Source organism: Anomaloglossus baeobatrachus, chromosome 2, assembly GCF_048569485.1.
Source record: "Anomaloglossus baeobatrachus isolate aAnoBae1 chromosome 2, aAnoBae1.hap1, whole genome shotgun sequence".
Taxonomy (NCBI): Eukaryota; Metazoa; Chordata; class Amphibia; order Anura; family Aromobatidae; genus Anomaloglossus; species Anomaloglossus baeobatrachus.
In genome coordinates this window covers 348,524,934-348,542,309 of record NC_134354.1, presented here as the reverse complement: position 1 = coordinate 348,542,309, position 17,376 = coordinate 348,524,934, and the positions used below count along the sequence as shown (strand labels likewise).

The 17,376-nt window shown below is 53.4% G+C and overlaps 1 protein-coding gene across 2 annotated transcripts in view; it reads left to right on the top strand.

The window, feature by feature from the left end:
- The first annotated feature begins 934 nt into the window (after positions 1–934).
- Positions 935–17,376, top strand: part of L3MBTL3 (L3MBTL histone methyl-lysine binding protein 3) — a 126,114-nt gene continuing 109,672 nt past the window's right edge. For both annotated transcript variants that reach the window (XM_075335992.1, XM_075335991.1), the window contains exons 1-4: positions 935–1,017; positions 14,361–14,463; positions 14,556–14,682; positions 14,766–14,826. In XM_075335992.1, coding sequence (XP_075192107.1) covers positions 14,374–14,463; positions 14,556–14,682; positions 14,766–14,826 — 278 coding nt within the window. In that variant the 5' untranslated portion in view covers positions 935–1,017; positions 14,361–14,373. The remainder of the gene's footprint in view (positions 1,018–14,360; positions 14,464–14,555; positions 14,683–14,765; positions 14,827–17,376) is intronic.

Genomic DNA, 17,376 nt, shown 5'->3' with positions numbered 1-17,376 from the left:
GCCGGGGTCAGCTGTGTGTGGGGTCTGCCGGGGTCAGCTGTGTGTGGGTCTGCCGGGGTCAGCTGTGTGTGGGTCTGCCGGGGACAGCTGTGTGGGGGGGGGCGGGGTCAGCTGTGTGGGTCTGCCGGGGTCAGCTGTGTGGGGGGGGGCCGGGACAGCTGTGGTGGGTCTGCCGGGGTCAGCTGTGTGGGGGGGGGGCCGGGGACAGCTGTGTGGGTCTGCCGGGGTCAGCTGTGTGTGGGTCTGCCGGGGTCAGCTGTGTGTGGGTCTGCCGGGGACAGCTGTGTGGGGGGGGGGCGGGGTCAGCTGTGTGGTGTCTGCCGGGGTCAGCTGTGTGGGGGGGCCGGGGGACAGCTGTGTGGGTCTGCCGGGGTCAGCTGTGTGTGGGTCTGCCGGGGACAGCTGTGTGGGGTCTGCCGGGGTCAGCTGTGTGGGGGGGGGGCCGGGGACAGCTGTGTGGGTCTCCCGGGGTCAGCTGTGTGTGGGTCTGCCGGGGTCAGCTGTGTGTGGTCTGCCGGGGACAGCTGTGTGGGGGGGGGCGGCGGTTCAGCTGTGTGGGTCTGCCGGGTCAGCTGTGTGGGGGGGGCCGGGGACAGCTGTGTGGGTCTGCCGGGGTCAGCTGTGTGTGGTCTGCCGGGGACAGCTGTGTGGGGTCTGCCGGGGTCAGCTGTGTGGGGGGGGGGCCGGGGACAGCTGTGTGGGGTCTGCCGGGGTCAGCTGTGTGTGTGGGTCTGCCGGGGACAGCTGTGTGGGTCTGCCGGGGTCAGCTGTGTGGGTCTGCCGGGGTCAGCTGTGTGGGTCTGCCGGGGTCAGCTGTGTGGGTCTGCCGGGGTCAGCTGTGGCCTGTTATCGCCAGCGCCGACCACCACGCCAAGACTTCACGGAGCCCCAGCACATTTGGAAGTGGGCTTCGGAGCGGTTGCCTTGGAAATACCAGCCGGGTAGGCGGGGCGCTGGTGAGGACAGCCCCCTGACGCCATCTTATGGTGGAAGAGGCGGCTCTGGGACAGAGGAGTGGTGAGGAGTGATGCGCTGCAAAGTGAAACGGGAGTTTGGTGCTGCAGTCAGGGGCTATGAGAGTGCAGTATGGCGGGCGCAGGCGGCAGGGGAGGAGGTTTTCTCCTAGCAAATGACTTCTTTCTGCAGCATAGTGGAGCTGGCGCCCGGCGGTGGGAAGAGCGGCGGACACTGTATTCTCTGTGCAGAGAGCGGTTTCTGCCCTTATATATGATACAGCCAGAGTTATAAGTGGCCTCTGAGAGTGCTGCAGTCTATGGGCGAGTACGGGGGTCACTACGAACTCCGTGCATCCTCCCACCTGGGGACGTGAGCGCTCTCTAGCGGCCGCCAGCGCGTACTACACTTATAGAGCGTGTCTATGGGGTCTGCTCGTGTACACGACCTGTGGAGGGAGGCTGTCTGCTGTACGCGGATCTGTGGAGGGAGGCTGTCTGCCGTGCGCGGATCTGTGGAGGGAGGCTGTCTGCTGTACGCGGATCTGTGGAGGGAGGCTGTCTGCTGTACGCGGATCTGTGGAGGGAGGCTGTCTGCTGTACGCAGATCTGTGGAGGGAGGCTGTCTGCTGTACGCGGATCTGTGGAGGGAGGCTGTCTGCTGTACGCGGATCTGTGGAGGGAGGCTGTCTGCTGTGCGCGGTTCTGTGGAGGGAGGCTGTCTGCCGTGCGCGGATCTGTGGAGGGAGGCCGTCTGCCGTGCGCGGATCTGTGGAGGGAGGCTGTCTGGCTGTGCGCGGTTCTGTGGAGGGAGGCTGTCTGCTGTGCGCGGTTCTGTGGAGGGAGGCTGTCTGCCGTGCGCGGATCTGTGGAGGGAGGCTGTCTGCCGTGCGCGGATCTGTGGAGGGAGGCTGTCTGCCGTGCGCGGATCTGTGGAGGGAGGCTGTCTGCCGTGCGCGGTTCTGTGGAGGGAGGCTGTCTGCCGTGCGCGGATCTGTGGAGGGAGGCCGTCTGCCGTGCGCGGATCTGTGGAGGGAGGCTGTCTGCTGTGCGCGGTTCTGTGGAGGAGGCTGTCTGCTGTGCGCGGTTCTGTGGAGGGAGGCTGTCTGCTGTGCGCGCATCTGTGGAGGGAGGCTGTCTGCCGTGCGCGGATCTGTGGAGGGAGGCCGTCTGCCGTGCGCGGATCTGTGGAGGGAGGCTGTCTGCCGTACGCGGATCTGTGGAGGGAGGCTGTCTGCCGTGCGCGGATCTGTGGAGGGAGGCTGTCTGCCGTGCGCGGATCTGTGGAGGGAGGCTGTCTGCCGTGCGCGGATCTGTGGAGGGAGGCTGTCTGCCGTGCGCGGATCTGTGGAGGGAGGCTGTCTGCCGTGCGCGGATCTGTGGAGGAGGCTGTCTGCCGTGCGCGGATCTGTGGAGGGAGGCTGTCTGCCGTACGCGGATCTGTGGAGGGAGGCTGTCTGCCGTGCGCGGATCTGTGGAGGGAGGCTGTCTGCCGTGCGCGGATCTGTGGAGGGAGGCTGTCTGCCGTGCGCGGATCTGTGGAGGGAGGCTGTCTGCCGTGCGCGGATCTGTGGAGGGAGGCTGTCTGCCGTGCGCGGATCTGTGGAGGGAGGCTGTCTGCCGTGCGCGGATCTGTGGAGGGAGGCTGTCTGCCGTGCGCGGATCTGTGGAGGGAGGCTGTCTGCCGTGCGCGGATCTGTGGAGGGAGGCTGTCTGCCGTGCGCGGATCTGTGGAGGGAGGCTGTCTGCCGTGCGCGGATCTGTGGAGGGAGGCTGTCTGCCGTGCGCGGATCTGTGGAGGGAGGCTGTCTGCCGTGCGCGGATCTGTGGAGGGAGGCTGTCTGCCGTGCGCGGATCTGTGGAGGGAGGCTGTCTGCCGTGCGCGGATCTGTGGAGGGAGGCTGTCTGCCGTGCGCGGATCTGTGGAGGGAGGCTGTCTGCCGTGCGCGGATCTGTGGAGGGAGGCTGTCTGCCGTGCGCGGATCTGTGGAGGGAGGCTGTCTGCCGTGCGCGGATCGGATCTGTGGAGGGAGGCTGTCTGCCGTGCGCGGATCTGTGGAGGGAGGCTGTCTGCTGTGCGCGGTTCTGTGGAGGGAGGCTGTCTGCCGTACGCGGATCGGATCTGTGGAGGGAGGCTGTCTGACGTGCGCGGATCTGTGGAGGGAGGCTGTCTGCTGTGCGCGGATCTGTGGAGGGAGGCTGTCTGCTGTACGCGGATCTGTGGAGGGAGGCTGTCTGCCGTGCGCGGATCTGTGGAGGGAGGCTGTCTGCTGTACGCGGATCTGTGGAGGGAGGCTGTCTGCTGTACGCGGATCTGTGGAGGGAGGCTGTCTGCTGTGCGCGGTTCTGTGGAGGGAGGCTGTCTGCCGTACGCGGATCGGATCTGTGGAGGGAGGCTGTCTGACGTGCGCGGATCTGTGGAGGGAGGCTGTCTGCTGTGCGCGGTTCTGTGGAGGGAGGCTGTCTGCTGTACGCGGATCTGTGGAGGGAGGCTGTCTGCCGTGCGCGGATCTGTGGAGGGAGGCTGTCTGCCGTGCGCGGATCTGTGGAGGGAGGCTGTCTGCTGTGCGCGGTTCTGTGGAGGGAGGCTGTCTGCCGTACGCGGATCTGTGGAGGGAGGCTGTCTGACGTGCGCGGATCTGTGGAGGGAGGCTGTCTGCTGTGCGCGGATCTGTGGAGGGAGGCCGTCTGCCGTGCGCGGATCTGTGGAGGGAGGCCGTCTGCCGTGCGCGGATCTGTGGAGGGAGGCTGTCTGCTGTACGCGGATCTGTGGAGGGAGGCTGTCTGCCGTGCGCGGATCTGTGGAGGGAGGCTGTCTGCCGTACGCGGATCGGATCTGTGGAGGGAGGCTGTCTGACGTGCGCGGATCTGTGGAGGGAGGCTGTCTGCTGTGCGCGGTTCTGTGGAGGGAGGCTGTCTGCTGTACGCGGATCTGTGGAGGGAGGCTGTCTGCCGTGCGCGGATCTGTGGAGGGAGGCTGTCTGCCGTGCGCGGATCTGTGGAGGGAGGCTGTCTGCTGTGCGCGGTTCTGTGGAGGGAGGCTGTCTGCCGTACGCGGATCTGTGGAGGGAGGCTGTCTGACGTGCGCGGATCTGTGGAGGGAGGCTGTCTGACGTGCGCGGATTTGTGGAGGGAGGCTGTCTGACGTGCGCGGATCTGTGGAGGGAGGCTGTCTGACGTGCGCGGATCTGTGGAGGGAGGCTGTCTGACGTGCGCGGATCTGTGGAGGGAGGCTGTCTGCTGTGCGCGGTTCTGTGGAGGGAGGCTGTCTGCTGTACGCGGATCTGTGGAGGGAGGCTGTCTGCTGTACGCGGATCTGTGGAGGGAGGCTGTCTGCCGTGCGCGGATCTGTGGAGGGAGGCTGTCTGCCGTGCGCGGTTCTGTGGAGGGAGGCTGTCTGCCGTACGCGGTTCTGTGGAGGGAGGCTGTCTGACGTGCGCGGATCTGTGGAGGGAGGCTGTCTGCTGTACGCGGATCTGTGGAGGGAGGCTGTCTGCTGTACGCGGTTCTGTGGAGGGAGGCTGTCTGCTGTGCGCGGTTCTGTGGAGGGAGGCTGTCTGCCGTGCGCGGATCTGTGGAGGGAGGCTGTCTGCTGTGCGCGGTTCTGTGGAGGGAGGCTGTCTGCTGTACGCGGTTCTGTGGAGGGAGGCTGTCTGCTGTACGCGGTTCTGTGGAGGGAGGCTGTCTGCTGTACGCGGATCTGTGGAGGGAGGCTGTCTGCTGTACGCGGATCTGTGGAGGGAGGCTGTCTGCTGTACGCGGATCTGTGGAGGGAGGCTGTCTGCTGTACGCGGATCTGTGGAGGGAGGCTGTCTGCTGTACGCGGATCTGTGGAGGGAGGCTGTCTGCTGTACGCGGATCTGTGGAGGGAGGCTGTCTGCTGTACGCGGATCTGTGGAGGGAGGCTGTCTGCTGTGCGCGGATCTGTGGAGGGAGGCCGTCTGCCGTGCGCGGGTCTGTGGAGGGAGGCCGTCTGCCGTGCGCGGATCTGTGGAGGGAGGCTGTCTGCTGTACGCGGTTCTGTGGAGGGAGGCTGTCTGCTGTCTGCTGTACGCGGATCTGTGGAGGGAGGCTGTCTGCTGTACGCGGATCTGTGGAGGGAGGCCGTCTGCCGTGCGCGGGTCTGTGGAGGGAGGCCGTCTGCCGTGCGCGGATCTGTGGAGGGAGGCCGTCTGCCGTGCGCGGATCTGTGGAGGGAGGCCGTCTGCTGTGCGCGGATCTGTGGAGGGAGGCCGTCTGCCGTGCGCGGGTCTGTGGAGGGAGGCCGTCTGCCGTGCGCGGATCTGTGGAGGGAGGCCGTCTGCCGTGCGCGGATCTGTGGAGGGAGGCCGTCTGCCGTGCGCGGATCTGTGGAGGGAGGCCGTCTGCCGTGCGCGGATCTGTGGAGGGAGGCCGTCTGCCGTGCGCGGATCTGTGGAGGGAGGCCGTCTGCCGTGCGCGGATCTGTGGAGGGAGGCCGTCTGCCGTGCGCGGATCTGTGGAGGGAGGCCGTCTGCCGTGCGCGGATCTGTGGAGGGAGGCCGTCTGCCGTGCGCGGATCTGTGGAGGGAGGCCGTCTGCCGTGCGCGGATCTGTGGAGGGAGGCCGTCTGCCGTGCGCGGATCTGTGGAGGGAGGCCGTCTGCCGTGCGCGGATCTGTGGAGGGAGGCCGTCTGCCGTGCGCGGATCTGTGGAGGGAGGCCGTCTGCCGTGCGCGGATCTGTGGAGGGAGGCCGTCTGCCGTGCGCGGATCTGTGGAGGGAGGCCGTCTGCCGTGCGCGGATCTGTGGAGGGAGGCCGTCTGCCGTGCGCGGATCTGTGGAGGGAGGCCGTCTGCCGTGCGCGGATCTGTGGAGGGAGGCCGTCTGCCGTGCGCGGATCTGTGGAGGGAGGCCGTCTGCCGTGCGCGGATCTGTGGAGGGAGGCCGTCTGCCGTGCGCGGATCTGTGGAGGGAGGCTGTCTGCTGTGCATGATAGGCCCCATTCACACATCCGTTTTTTGCCATCAGTCACAATCCGAGTTTTTTCTCATTGTCTTGTATTGGCGATGTATGGCCTCACGTTTCATCCGTCGTTCGTCGGGCGCAGGATCCGTCGCCGTCCATCGTTTGGTATACTGGAAGCTTATGGGCGCAGGATTTGTCATAATCAGTCAAATGACGGAATCCGGCAACGAATCCATTTTTTTTAACGGAGTATGCTCAGATGGGGTGTAAAAACACTGTTGGGCTGAAAAAACTGACGCGACGGATCCGTTTTTTTTACAGACACGTCGCATCAGTTTTTCCACAATCTGCGCCGGATCCGTTGAGCCAACGGATTGTGACTGATGGCAAAAAAGTGATGTATAGAAGGGGCCATAGAGTCCAGTGCTGGCCTTATTGTCTAAATGTTCGTGAAACCGAAGAGAATGACGGAAATATTAGATCTGATGTGAACGCAATCTGTTGGGTGATATCGGATAACAATCGCTAGCAGACAGATTTAGGCAGTGTGCACACGGAGTTTTCCAAAAAGTATTTGCAGCAAAAACAGCAGAATTTTTACAAATCTCAAAACGCTTCAAAATTTTTGGGCCTAATTCAACATTTGTGATTTACTGAAGTCACTTTTCTTTTTTTGTCTTGTTTGTATTTGCTGATGTTGTTTCCTCGAAAATCTTCAAAATGGCGCATACGATTCCTGAGTTTGGCGCAATATCAAAAATGTCATTCACTTTTGTCTTTGACCAGTTTTTGCACCTTTTTAACACCAGGAGTTGCAAATCCTGTAAAATGTGTCATGTTTGTCTATGACCTTTTCATGACATCCACTGAACATGTACGGTGCGTGTGTACGGAGCGGGCTCATGGATTGAGCCTGCACCATACTCTGCAGGTAATGACTGTGTGCTACAGCCTGGACCTGGTGCTAACAATCACAGTTGGACATGATCTCGGGTCGCTGTTGGGTTGACATCCGGTGGTTTTCTGAAGATCTCAGTGCTTGTTATAGCAGTGTTTCTATGAAATCCTCTGTGTGGAAGAGCTTCAAAGGAGACTGTGATTTTTGCTATACAGTCATGGACGAAAGTGTTGGCACCTTTGCAGTTGTTTCAGAAAATTATTGCAATTGCACATACTTTGTTCCAAATGCTTTCTTTTGGGTGTATTAAGACCCCCCCCCCCCCTGCCCCCAAAAAAAAAAGGCAAATTGAACATAATTTCACACACAACTCCAAAAATGGGCAAGACAAAATTGTTGGCACCCTCAACTTGATATTTGGTTGCACGCTGTTTGGAATAAATAACTACAATTGCTTCCTATAATCATTAACAAGCTTCTTACACCTCTCAGCTGGAATTTTGAACCACTCTTCTTCTGCAAACTCCTCCAGGTCTCTCATATATGAAGGCACCTTCTCCCAACATGAATTTTAAGATCTCTCCACAGGTGATCAATGGGATTTAGATCCAGACTCAGTGCTGCCACTTCAGAACTTTCCAGCTCTTTGTTTCCATCTATTTCTGGAGGCTTCTTGAAATACGTTTTGGGTTCATTGTCCTCCTAGAAGACCAATGATCTAGGACACAAACCCAGCTATCTGATACTGGGCACTACATTGAGACCCAAAATCCTTTGGTAATCTTCAGATTTCATGATGCCTTGCACACAGTCAAGGCACCTAGTGCCAGAGTCAGCAAAGTAACCCCAAAACATCGTTGATCCTTCACAATATTTAGTTACTGTGTTCTTCTTTGTTGCTCCATTGGGAGACCCATACAATTGGGTGTATAGCTTCTGCCTCCGGAGGCCACACAAAGTATTACACTTTAAAAAGTGTAACCCCTCCCCTCTGCCTATACACCCTCCCGTGGATCACGGGCTCCTCAGTTTTATGCTTTGTAAAGTCCCGGCATTCATGGCACGGTCTCAGGATCACAGAGCTCTGGCGGCGGACGCGTTAGTTCAGGACTGGTCGCAGTTTCGACTGCCTTATGTGTTTCCTCCTCTGGCGATGCTGCCCAGAGTGTTACACAAGATCAGGTCCGACTGCCGTCGCGCCATTCTCGTCGCTCCAGACTGGCCGAGGCGGTCGTGGTACCCGGATCTGTGGCATCTCACGGTGGGTCAACCGTGGGCGCTTCCAGACCGCCCAGACTTGCTGTCACAAGGGCCATTTTTCCATCTGAATTCTGGGGCCCTCAACCTGACTGTGTGGCCATTGAGTCCTGGCTCCTAGCGTCTTCAGGGTTATCTCAGGATGTCATTGCCACCATGAGACAGGCCAGGAAGCCAACGTCCGCCAAGATCTATTACAGGTCTTGGCAAATCTTCTTATCCTGGTGCTCTGATAACGGCTTTCCTCCACGGCCGTTTGCCTTACCCACTTTTCTTTCATTCCTTCAATCCGGAATGGACAAGGGTTTGTCACTCGGCTCTCTCAAGGGCCAAGTATCTGCGCTCTCCGTATTTTTTCAAAAGCGCCTAGCCAGGCTTCCGCAGGTCTGCACGTTCCTGTAGGGAGTTTGCCACATAGTCCCACCTTACAAGCGTCCGCTGGAACCCTGGGATCTTAGCAGGGTGCTAACGGCTCTTCAGAAACCACCTTTCGAGCCGCTGCGGGATGTCTCTTTATCACGTCTTTCGCAAAAGGTGGCCTTTCTAGTGGCAGTTACATCACTCCGGAGAGTGTCTGAGCTTACAGCGCTGTCATGCAAAGCCCCCTTCCTGGTGTTTCACCAGGATAAGGTGGTTCTGCGTTCGGTCCCGGAATTTCTCCCTAAGGTGGTATCTCCTTTTCATCTCAATCAGGATATCTCCTTGCCTTCATTTTGCCCTAATCCAATTCACCAATGTGAAAAGGATTTGCACTCTTTGGATCTGGTGAGAGCACTCCGGCTCTACGTGTCTCGCACGGTGCCCCTGCGTCGTTCAGATGCGCTCTTTGTCCTTGTCGCTGGCCAGCGTAAGGGTTCGCAGGCTTCCAAGTCAACCTTGGCTCGGTGGATCAAGGAACCGATTCTCGAAGCTTACCATTCTTCTGGGCTTCCGCTTCCTTCAGGGCTGTGGGTGCGTCCTGGGCATTGCGGCACCGGGCTACGGCTCAGCAGGTGTGTCAGGCAGCTACGTGGTCTAGTCTGCACACTTTCACGAAACACTATCAAGTGCATACCTATGCTTCGGCAGACGCCAGTCTAGGTAGGCGAGTCCTTCAGGCGGCGGTTGCCCACCTGTAAGAGGAGGGCCGTTTCGGCTCTTTTTATTGAGGTATTCTTTTACCCACCCAGGGACTGCTCTTGGACGTCCCAATTGTCTGGGTCTCCCAATGGAGCGACAAAGAAGAAGGGAATTTTGTTTACTTACCGTAAATTCCTTTTCTTCTAGCTCCTATTGGGAGACCCAGCACCCGCCCCTGTTCCCTTCGGGGCTGGTTGTTCTTTTGTGTACACATGTTGTTCATGTTGAATTGTTCTTTTGGTTCATGGTTCAGTTCTCCGAACATCCTTCGGATTGAATTTACCCTAGACCAATTCATAAGTTTTCTCCTTCCTGCTTTTGCACCAAAACTGAGGAGCCCGTGATCCACGGGAGGGTGTATAGGCAGAGGGGAGGGGTTACACTTTTTAAAGTGTAATACTTTGTGTGGCCTCCGGAGGCAGAAGCTATACACCCAATTGTCTGGGTCTCCCAATAGGAGCTAGAAGAAAAGGAATTTACGGTAGGTAAACAAAATTCCCTTCTTTTCTTTGTAGGCCTCATTCCATTTCGGTAAACAGTGGAATGATGTACTTTACCTAAAAGATCTATCTTGGTCTCATCTGGCCACAAGACTTTTTCCCAGAAGGATTTTGGCTTGCTCACATACATTTTGACAAACTGTAATCTAGCTGTTTTATGTATCTGTGTCAGCAGTGGGGTCCTCCTGGGTCTCTTCCATAGCATTCCCCCCTTTTTATCTGGTTGTACCACAGGTCAGTTTGAACAAGCATCACATGCTTGAAACAAAGTTGTTTAATTACAGATTTTTGAAAGGTGACAACAATTTTGCCCAGCCAATATTTGATGTTTTCTCTGAAATTATGTCCAATTTGCATTTTATTTTTCATGTTTTTTTTGTGGTGTTTCAATATACTACGCAAAGGAAATAAACATGTATATACCAACATGTGTAATTGCAATGATTTTCTTTGAGAAATACTTCATTTTCTGCAATAATTTCAAGGGGGCCAACACTTTTGGCCATGACCTTTTTATATAGCAAGTTATGACATTGTTGTATATAGTACAAGCGAAAATATGATCGCAGGTTATGGTCCTCTATGGGGACTATTAAAATCAGTGAAAAATAAAAGGAAAAAAGTTTAAAAAACTATTTCTAAAAAACATAGTTCAAATCGCCCCCCCTATTGCCACATTTCAAAAAATACACATATGCAGTATCGCCACGTTCAGAAAAGTCTGATCTATCAAAATATAAAAATAATGTACTCATTATGTAAGCAAGAAAAATATATAAGAACGCCAAATTTTATTTTTTTTTGGGTCACTTCTTTGCCACAAAAATGCTGTAACAAGCAACTAAAATGTCATCTTTATCCCAAAATGGTGTCAGTAAAAACGTTGCCTTGCCCCGCAAAAAATAAGCAATCACATGGCTCTATTGACCGAAAAAACTTTACAGGTCTTGGAACATGAAACACAACCCCCGGAATGTTTTATGAATACTTCTGATTTTTATTTCCACTAAAATAATAAAAAACAAAACAAGATTAGGCATGTTTACTATCACTGTAATTTTACTCATGTCTATGTGACAGAAAAATATAGTTATGGCTCTGGGAAGAAGTGGAGGAAATAACAAAAAATGAAAATTGGCCCGTCGTGAAGAGATCCAGAGCTGAGTCATGTCAGCCAATCATCTTAGCGACTTGTTGTCTACTTAGAGCCACTGAGCTCAGTGATTGCCATTAGTTCTGTCCTCAGCGTTGGACCTGGGGAGAGTAAGTGAAGAACAGTTTTTGTCTTTAAATCAATCTGCAGCTAGAAATGTTTTTATTTTCCAAACCGGAAAACCCCTTTTTATATTGAAAAATTCCCCCCCCCCATAAAAAAAAAAAGTGTCAAAGCTGAATAGATAAATGTGTAATAAATAGTGAGAGGCGGACTTGCAGATAGCCGGCAGATCTAACCGGGTTTAAAAAAAAATTGGTTCTGGCCCGGAGTGAATCCATGATATCTGGCCGGATGCCAGTCCCATTATAAGTCTAGGGGACCAAAATCCAGCTATTAAAAATGGAGGTGGAAGGGATAGAGGGATAGGAGCAAGTGCGGACTGTACTTACCGAGGCTCCGGCGCGGCTGTAACTGCTTCCAGGCTGTTCGTTACCTTCATTACGTATGTACTGCTTTCCCCACCCACCGGAATCTGTGATTGGTTGCAGTCAGACGCATCCCCACCCTGAGTGGCAGCTACCGGCTTCCAATCACAGATGCTGTGTGCGTCTTTTGTGATATAAACATACCGTATATAAATAAAGTATTTGGTATGGGATCCCCCCATTTTATGATACCCAGCACAGATGAAGACTATGGTTACAGGCTGTACCTCCCAGCTCTGCTGTTATCTGGCTGTGTATCAAAATAAGAGGAACCGCTTTTTTAATAATAATTATTATTATTATTTAAATAAATAATTAAAAAAAAAAAACAGTGTGTGGTCCCCTCAATTTTGTTACCCAGCCATGATAAAGCCCGACAGCTGAGGGCTGGTATTCTCAGGCTGGGGAGACCAGACCCATGGTTATTGGCCCCCCTCAGCCTAAAAACAGCAGCCTTCAGCTGCTCAAGATTGCCGAATCCATTAGATGTGACAATCCCGGAACATTACCCAGCTCTTCCCTATTGCAATGGTGTGGTGGCAATCTGGGTAATAAGGGGTTAATGCTGCCTCCAAACCCTAGATTAGTAATGAGAGACGTCTATGACTCCCCCATTACTAATCTGTAAGTGAAGAGCAATGAATACAAACACCGAAAAAATCCTTTATTTGAAATAAAAAACAGAAAAGAACCCTCTTTCACTACATTATTAACCCCAAAATCACCCCTTCAATTCTGACATAATCCACAAAAGGACGACGCTTCCAGCTCTGCTATGTCTGAAGTCACAGAGTGCGATCATGGAACATGACCGCCTGCTGGAGTTTCAGGCAGAGACTGAGCAGCGATCAGCGGTGATATCAATTAGGTACGTTCCCACGGCCCTCCACCTGTCATGTAAGGGGCATGGCGAGCGCATTCAGACCAACCATTGTCTGATTCACAACGAAAAAACACACCTAAACCACAGCACAGACAAGGGGGACACAATAACACAAGTGGGCCCTGGCACTAGTGAGAGGATAGATGGACACCTCCTACTCTCTCCTGAGCTGTCCCTACTCTTCTAGCCAGTCCCTATACAGTCTCCGCAAGTGTTGCCGAGCAGTACCCTGGGTCCCTGCAAAAACCCTATAGATGCCCCGACTGATGAGAGGCCTATGAGGTTCACTAGACTCACTGCTGCACTAAAGAGACAAGAGGGAAGGAGAGACAAACAAAGAATAAAGAACCACAAATGGAGCGGATATGACTTGAGGACAATACGTAACAGCTTAATTCCATCAAAGTGGCTTTAATACAAATGGTTTGTCTATTCAGCAAAGCTTGCTGGGAGACCTGGCTATTTAAACACAAGGGCCTGTGACTGCAAAGCAGGTGCAGCTGACCTCAACTGCAGCAGAGCTGCTGGCAGGAAAGCTGACATTAACTACTTCCGGGCGAAAGGAAACGAAATTACATTTAAATGCAGCGCCCTAGATAAGCCCTAGAAGATAATAAGGGGCTCCAGGGAGATGACCGTGACACCACCAGTGACCGCAGGTAATGGTAACCTGACTTCAGAGGATATCAATAACCTGAGGTGAAGTCACTGAGTTTAATGAAGTCACCTGAGGTTAAGTGACCTGTGGTCACATGTGGAGAACCATGGGAACCTCCAGCTGTGTCTGCAACTTACCTGAGTGACGTGATCACTGATCGCTACAGCTGACTCTGTGCCTGAAGTCCACTGCGGGTGGTAATGTTCCATGATTGCGCTCTTTGACTTCAGAAGTAGCAGAGCTGGAATCATTGGGGGACCTTTTGTGGATTATGTCGGACCCGGGTGTTTTTAGGTTTAATAAAGGGGTGAGAGGGTTTTTTTTTTTTTTTCTTCTTTCTTTCTTTTATTTCAAATAAAGATTTTTTCGGTGTTTGTGTTTATTTCTTTTCACTTACAGATTAGTAATGAGGGAGTCTCATGGATGTGACAGCTGTGAGCTAACAACCCCTTATTACCCCCGCATCAGGGCAATGAGGAAGAGCCGGGTAACGTGATGGGATTGTCGCTTCTAATGGTTGCGGCTATCTTGGGCAGCTGCAGGCTTCTAATTTTTAGACTGGGGTGCTCAATAACTATGGGTCTCCCCAGCCTGAGAATACCAGCCCTCAGCTGTCAGGCTTAATCATGGGTGGGTGACCACATGCCGGTTTTTAAATTTTTTATTGAAATAATAGAAAAAAGCAGCATGCGGTTGCTCTTATTTTGATACACAGCCAAGATAACCGCATGGCTGGGGCTACAACCGGGGGCTTTATCTATGCTGTGTATCATAATATGAGGGGACCATACACCAATTTATTTATTTATTTTTACACCACAATATAGACCTTCAGACAGGGTCTGTGATTGGAAGCGTGAGACATGCTGTCACTCAGGTTGGGGGCATGTCTAACTGCAGGGAATATGTATGAGGCTAGTGAGCGACCCTGGAAGTTAATGAGATGGCAGGAAACAGTTACAGCTGCGCCGGAGCCTCGGTAAGTATATCACGCTTACGTTATTATTTTTTTGTTTATTTTTCCTTTGTCTTTTTGTATTACCCGAGTGCCGGATCAATACTTGGAATTTCCTGAGAATTCCGGGCCTAGCACTCTGGTGCCCTTCAACCCGCGTGGGTTTGGACTTTTACAGTCCTGGTCCGTCCATCACTAGTAATAAACAGAATTCTAGATCTTTGGAAAGTAACTTTGATCTACTAAGGTCCGCTTTCCTTCTGTGGACAATCTCTGTAAATTCTGACAGCTGCTTCTTTGTAGCCCTGAATCATGTGATAAGTATATAATGGCGTGTTCCAATGCTTGTTATATTACAGTGGTAGTAGCCATGGCATTAGGGGAGAATCTGGTCCTAAATAGCAGCACAAGTCTTGACTGCAGCACATTAGGTTTTGCATTACTATTTTGGCCAAGGCTAAATTTAGTGTGAATGGTTGGTGTGTCCAGAATGCATCAGTGTGATTTATGATTCATGCCATTTTGTGTATGAGAGCCCTGCCATAGTTTATATTACAATGTCTTCCTTTAGGTGGTAATAGGAGATGTCTCAGGGATCTGCTTCAGACTTTGACCTGATGAACGCTCTGGACTGGAACAACGGCATTGCTACTCTTCCTGGAAGTCAAATACGGGTCAGAAACCTCTATAACGTTCTTTGCTCATTAAACCTTCTGTCTAATAAACCAGCAATCCCCTCATCCTCATGGTTGGTTGATATTTCTAGTTCCGTCTTAGTGAGTTCGGTACCCTGGAGATCATTACAGATTGTGACAAGACCTTGGACTCTGCTTCTAATATCCAGGATACACAGAAATCCGTTCAGAGACCCACCTGTGCTGTCCCTGAGCAAGGTATTACACCGTCCGGATCATTTGTGAATGAAGCTTCATGTACAATTACTCAGGAATTATTGACTATACTTTCTTTTCTCCAGCACTGAAAAAGAGCGAAGAGAAACCTGATAATATGGAGAAAAAGGAAACTATAGATGATGGGTAAGCTTGTGCTTTTCACTTTAAGACATGTTCATCCCTACCTAAAGGCCCTGTCACACACAGAGATAAATCTGCGGCAGATCTGTGGTTGCAGTGAAATTGTGGACAATCAGTGCCAGGTTTGTGGCTGTGTACAAATGGAACAATATGTCCATGATCTCACTGCAACCACAGATCTGCCAAAGATTTATCTCTGTGTGTGACAGGGCCTTAAGACTGTACTCTTTGGCTATTCACACTTGGGGTATGTGCACACATTAAATATTTGCCTCTGACATTTCAGCACCAAAAATGTGTGTCTTGGCAGGGAACCTGTCACCAGATTTGGTGACTATACGCTGCGGCCACCACCAAGGGGGTCTTATATGTAGCATTCTAACATGCTGTATATAAGTGCCCAGGCTGCTGTGTAGAACATAAAAATCACTTTATAATACTCACCTAAGGGACAGTGCGGTGGAGTTGGGTCATACGAGCGTCTCTGTTCTCCAGTGCCGGCGCCTCCTCTTTCGGACATCTTTGTCCTCCTTCTGTTGCCGGGGTGCATGACATGTCCTACGTCAGCCACACTCGCCGGCATTGAGGTCCTGCACAGGCGCACTTTGATCTGCCCTGAGTAGGGCAGATGAAAGTATTGTACTGCGCCTGGGCGGGACCGGCGAGTGTATATGACATAGGACGCGCCATGCACGCCAGCTTCAGAAGGAGGACAAAGATGACTGAAAGAGAAGGTGCTGGCACCGGACAATGGAGACGCCCATATGGCCCAACTCCACCGCTCTGTCCCTTAGGTGGGTATTATAAAGTGATTTTTATTTTCTACACAGCGGCCTGGGCTCTTATATACAGCATGTTAGAATGCTATATATAAGAGCCCACTGGTGGTGACCGCCAGGGCCGGATTAAGGTTGGTGGGGGCCCCTGGGCAGAAAATCTGGTGGGGGCCCCATAAACGTTAACATTTTTAGCCATAACAGTAGAGCACGAACTGTAGCATTTAGATATAAATCCAATAAACATGTATCTTAAGGCCCCGTCACACTAAGCAACATCGCTAGCAACATCGCTGCTAACGAACAACTTTTGTGATGTTGCTAGCGATGTCGCTGTGTGTGACATCCAGCAACAACCTGGCCCCTGCTGTGAGGTCGTTGGTTGTTGCTGAATGTCCTGGGCCATTTTTTAGTTGTTGCTGTCCCGCTGTGAAGTGCACATCGCTGTGTGTGACAGCGAGACAGCAACAACTAAATGTGCAGGCAGCAGGAGCCGGCTTCTGCGGAGGCTGGTAACCAATGTAAACATCGGGTAACCAAGAAGCCCTGTCCTTGGTTACCCGATATTTACCTTTGATACCAGCCTCCGCCGCTCTCACTGTCAGTGCCGGCTCCTGCTCTGTGCACATGTAGCTGCAGCACACATCGGGTTAATTAACCCGATGTGTGCTGTAACTAGGAGAGCAAGGAGCCAGCGCTAAGCATTGTGCGCTGCTCCCTGCTCTGTGCACATTTAGCTGCAGCACACATCGGGTAATTAACCCGATGTGTGCTGTAACTAGGAGAGCAGGGAGCCAGCGCTCAGTGTGCGCTGCTTCCTGCTCTCTGCACGTGTAGCTGCGTGCGCTGGTAACCAAGGTAAATATCGGGTTGGTTACCCGATATTTACCTTAGTTACCAAGCGCAGCATCTTCCACGCGGCGCTGGGGGCTTGTCACTGGTTGCTGGTGAGCTCACCAGCAACTTGTGTAGCGACGCTCCAGCGATCCCTGCCAGGTCAGGTTGCTGGTGGGATCGCTGGAGCGTCGCAGTGTGACATCTCACCAGCAACCTCCTAGCAACTTACCAGCGATCCCTATCGTTGTTGGGATCGCTGGTAAGTTGCTTAGTGTGACTGGACCTTTACCCTGATCTGCCATATTCAGATTTACAGGACTACAATACAGATACAGTCCAGGATAACTCACAGCCGTCACTTATACAAAGAAAGTAGAGTAAAGGGGGCTTTACACGCTGCGACATCGCTAATGCGGAGTCGTTGGGGTCACGGAATTCGTGACGCACATTCGGCCGCATTAGCGATGCCGTTTCGTGTGACACCGATAAGCGATTTTGCATCGTTGCAATAACGTGCAAAATCGCTAATCGGCGACATGGGGGTCCATTCTCTAATATCGTTGCTGCAGTAGTAACGAAGTTGTTCCTCGTTCCTGCGGCAGCACACATCGCTCCGTGTGACACCGCAGGAACGAGGAAGCTCCCCTTACCTGCCTCCCGGCCGCTATGCAGAAGGAAGGAGGTGGGCGGGATGTTACATCCCGCTCATCTCCACCCCTCCGCTGCTATTGGGCGGCGGTTAAGTGACGCTTCAGTGACGTCGCTGTGACGCCGCATGGACCGCCCCCTTAGAAAGGAGGCGGTTCGCCGGTCACAGCGACGTCGCCGGACAGGTAAGTATGTGTGACGGCTCTGGGCGATGTTGTGCGGCACGGGCAGCGATTTGCCCGTGTCGCGCAACAGATGGGGGCGGGTACGCACGCTAGCGATATCGGGACCG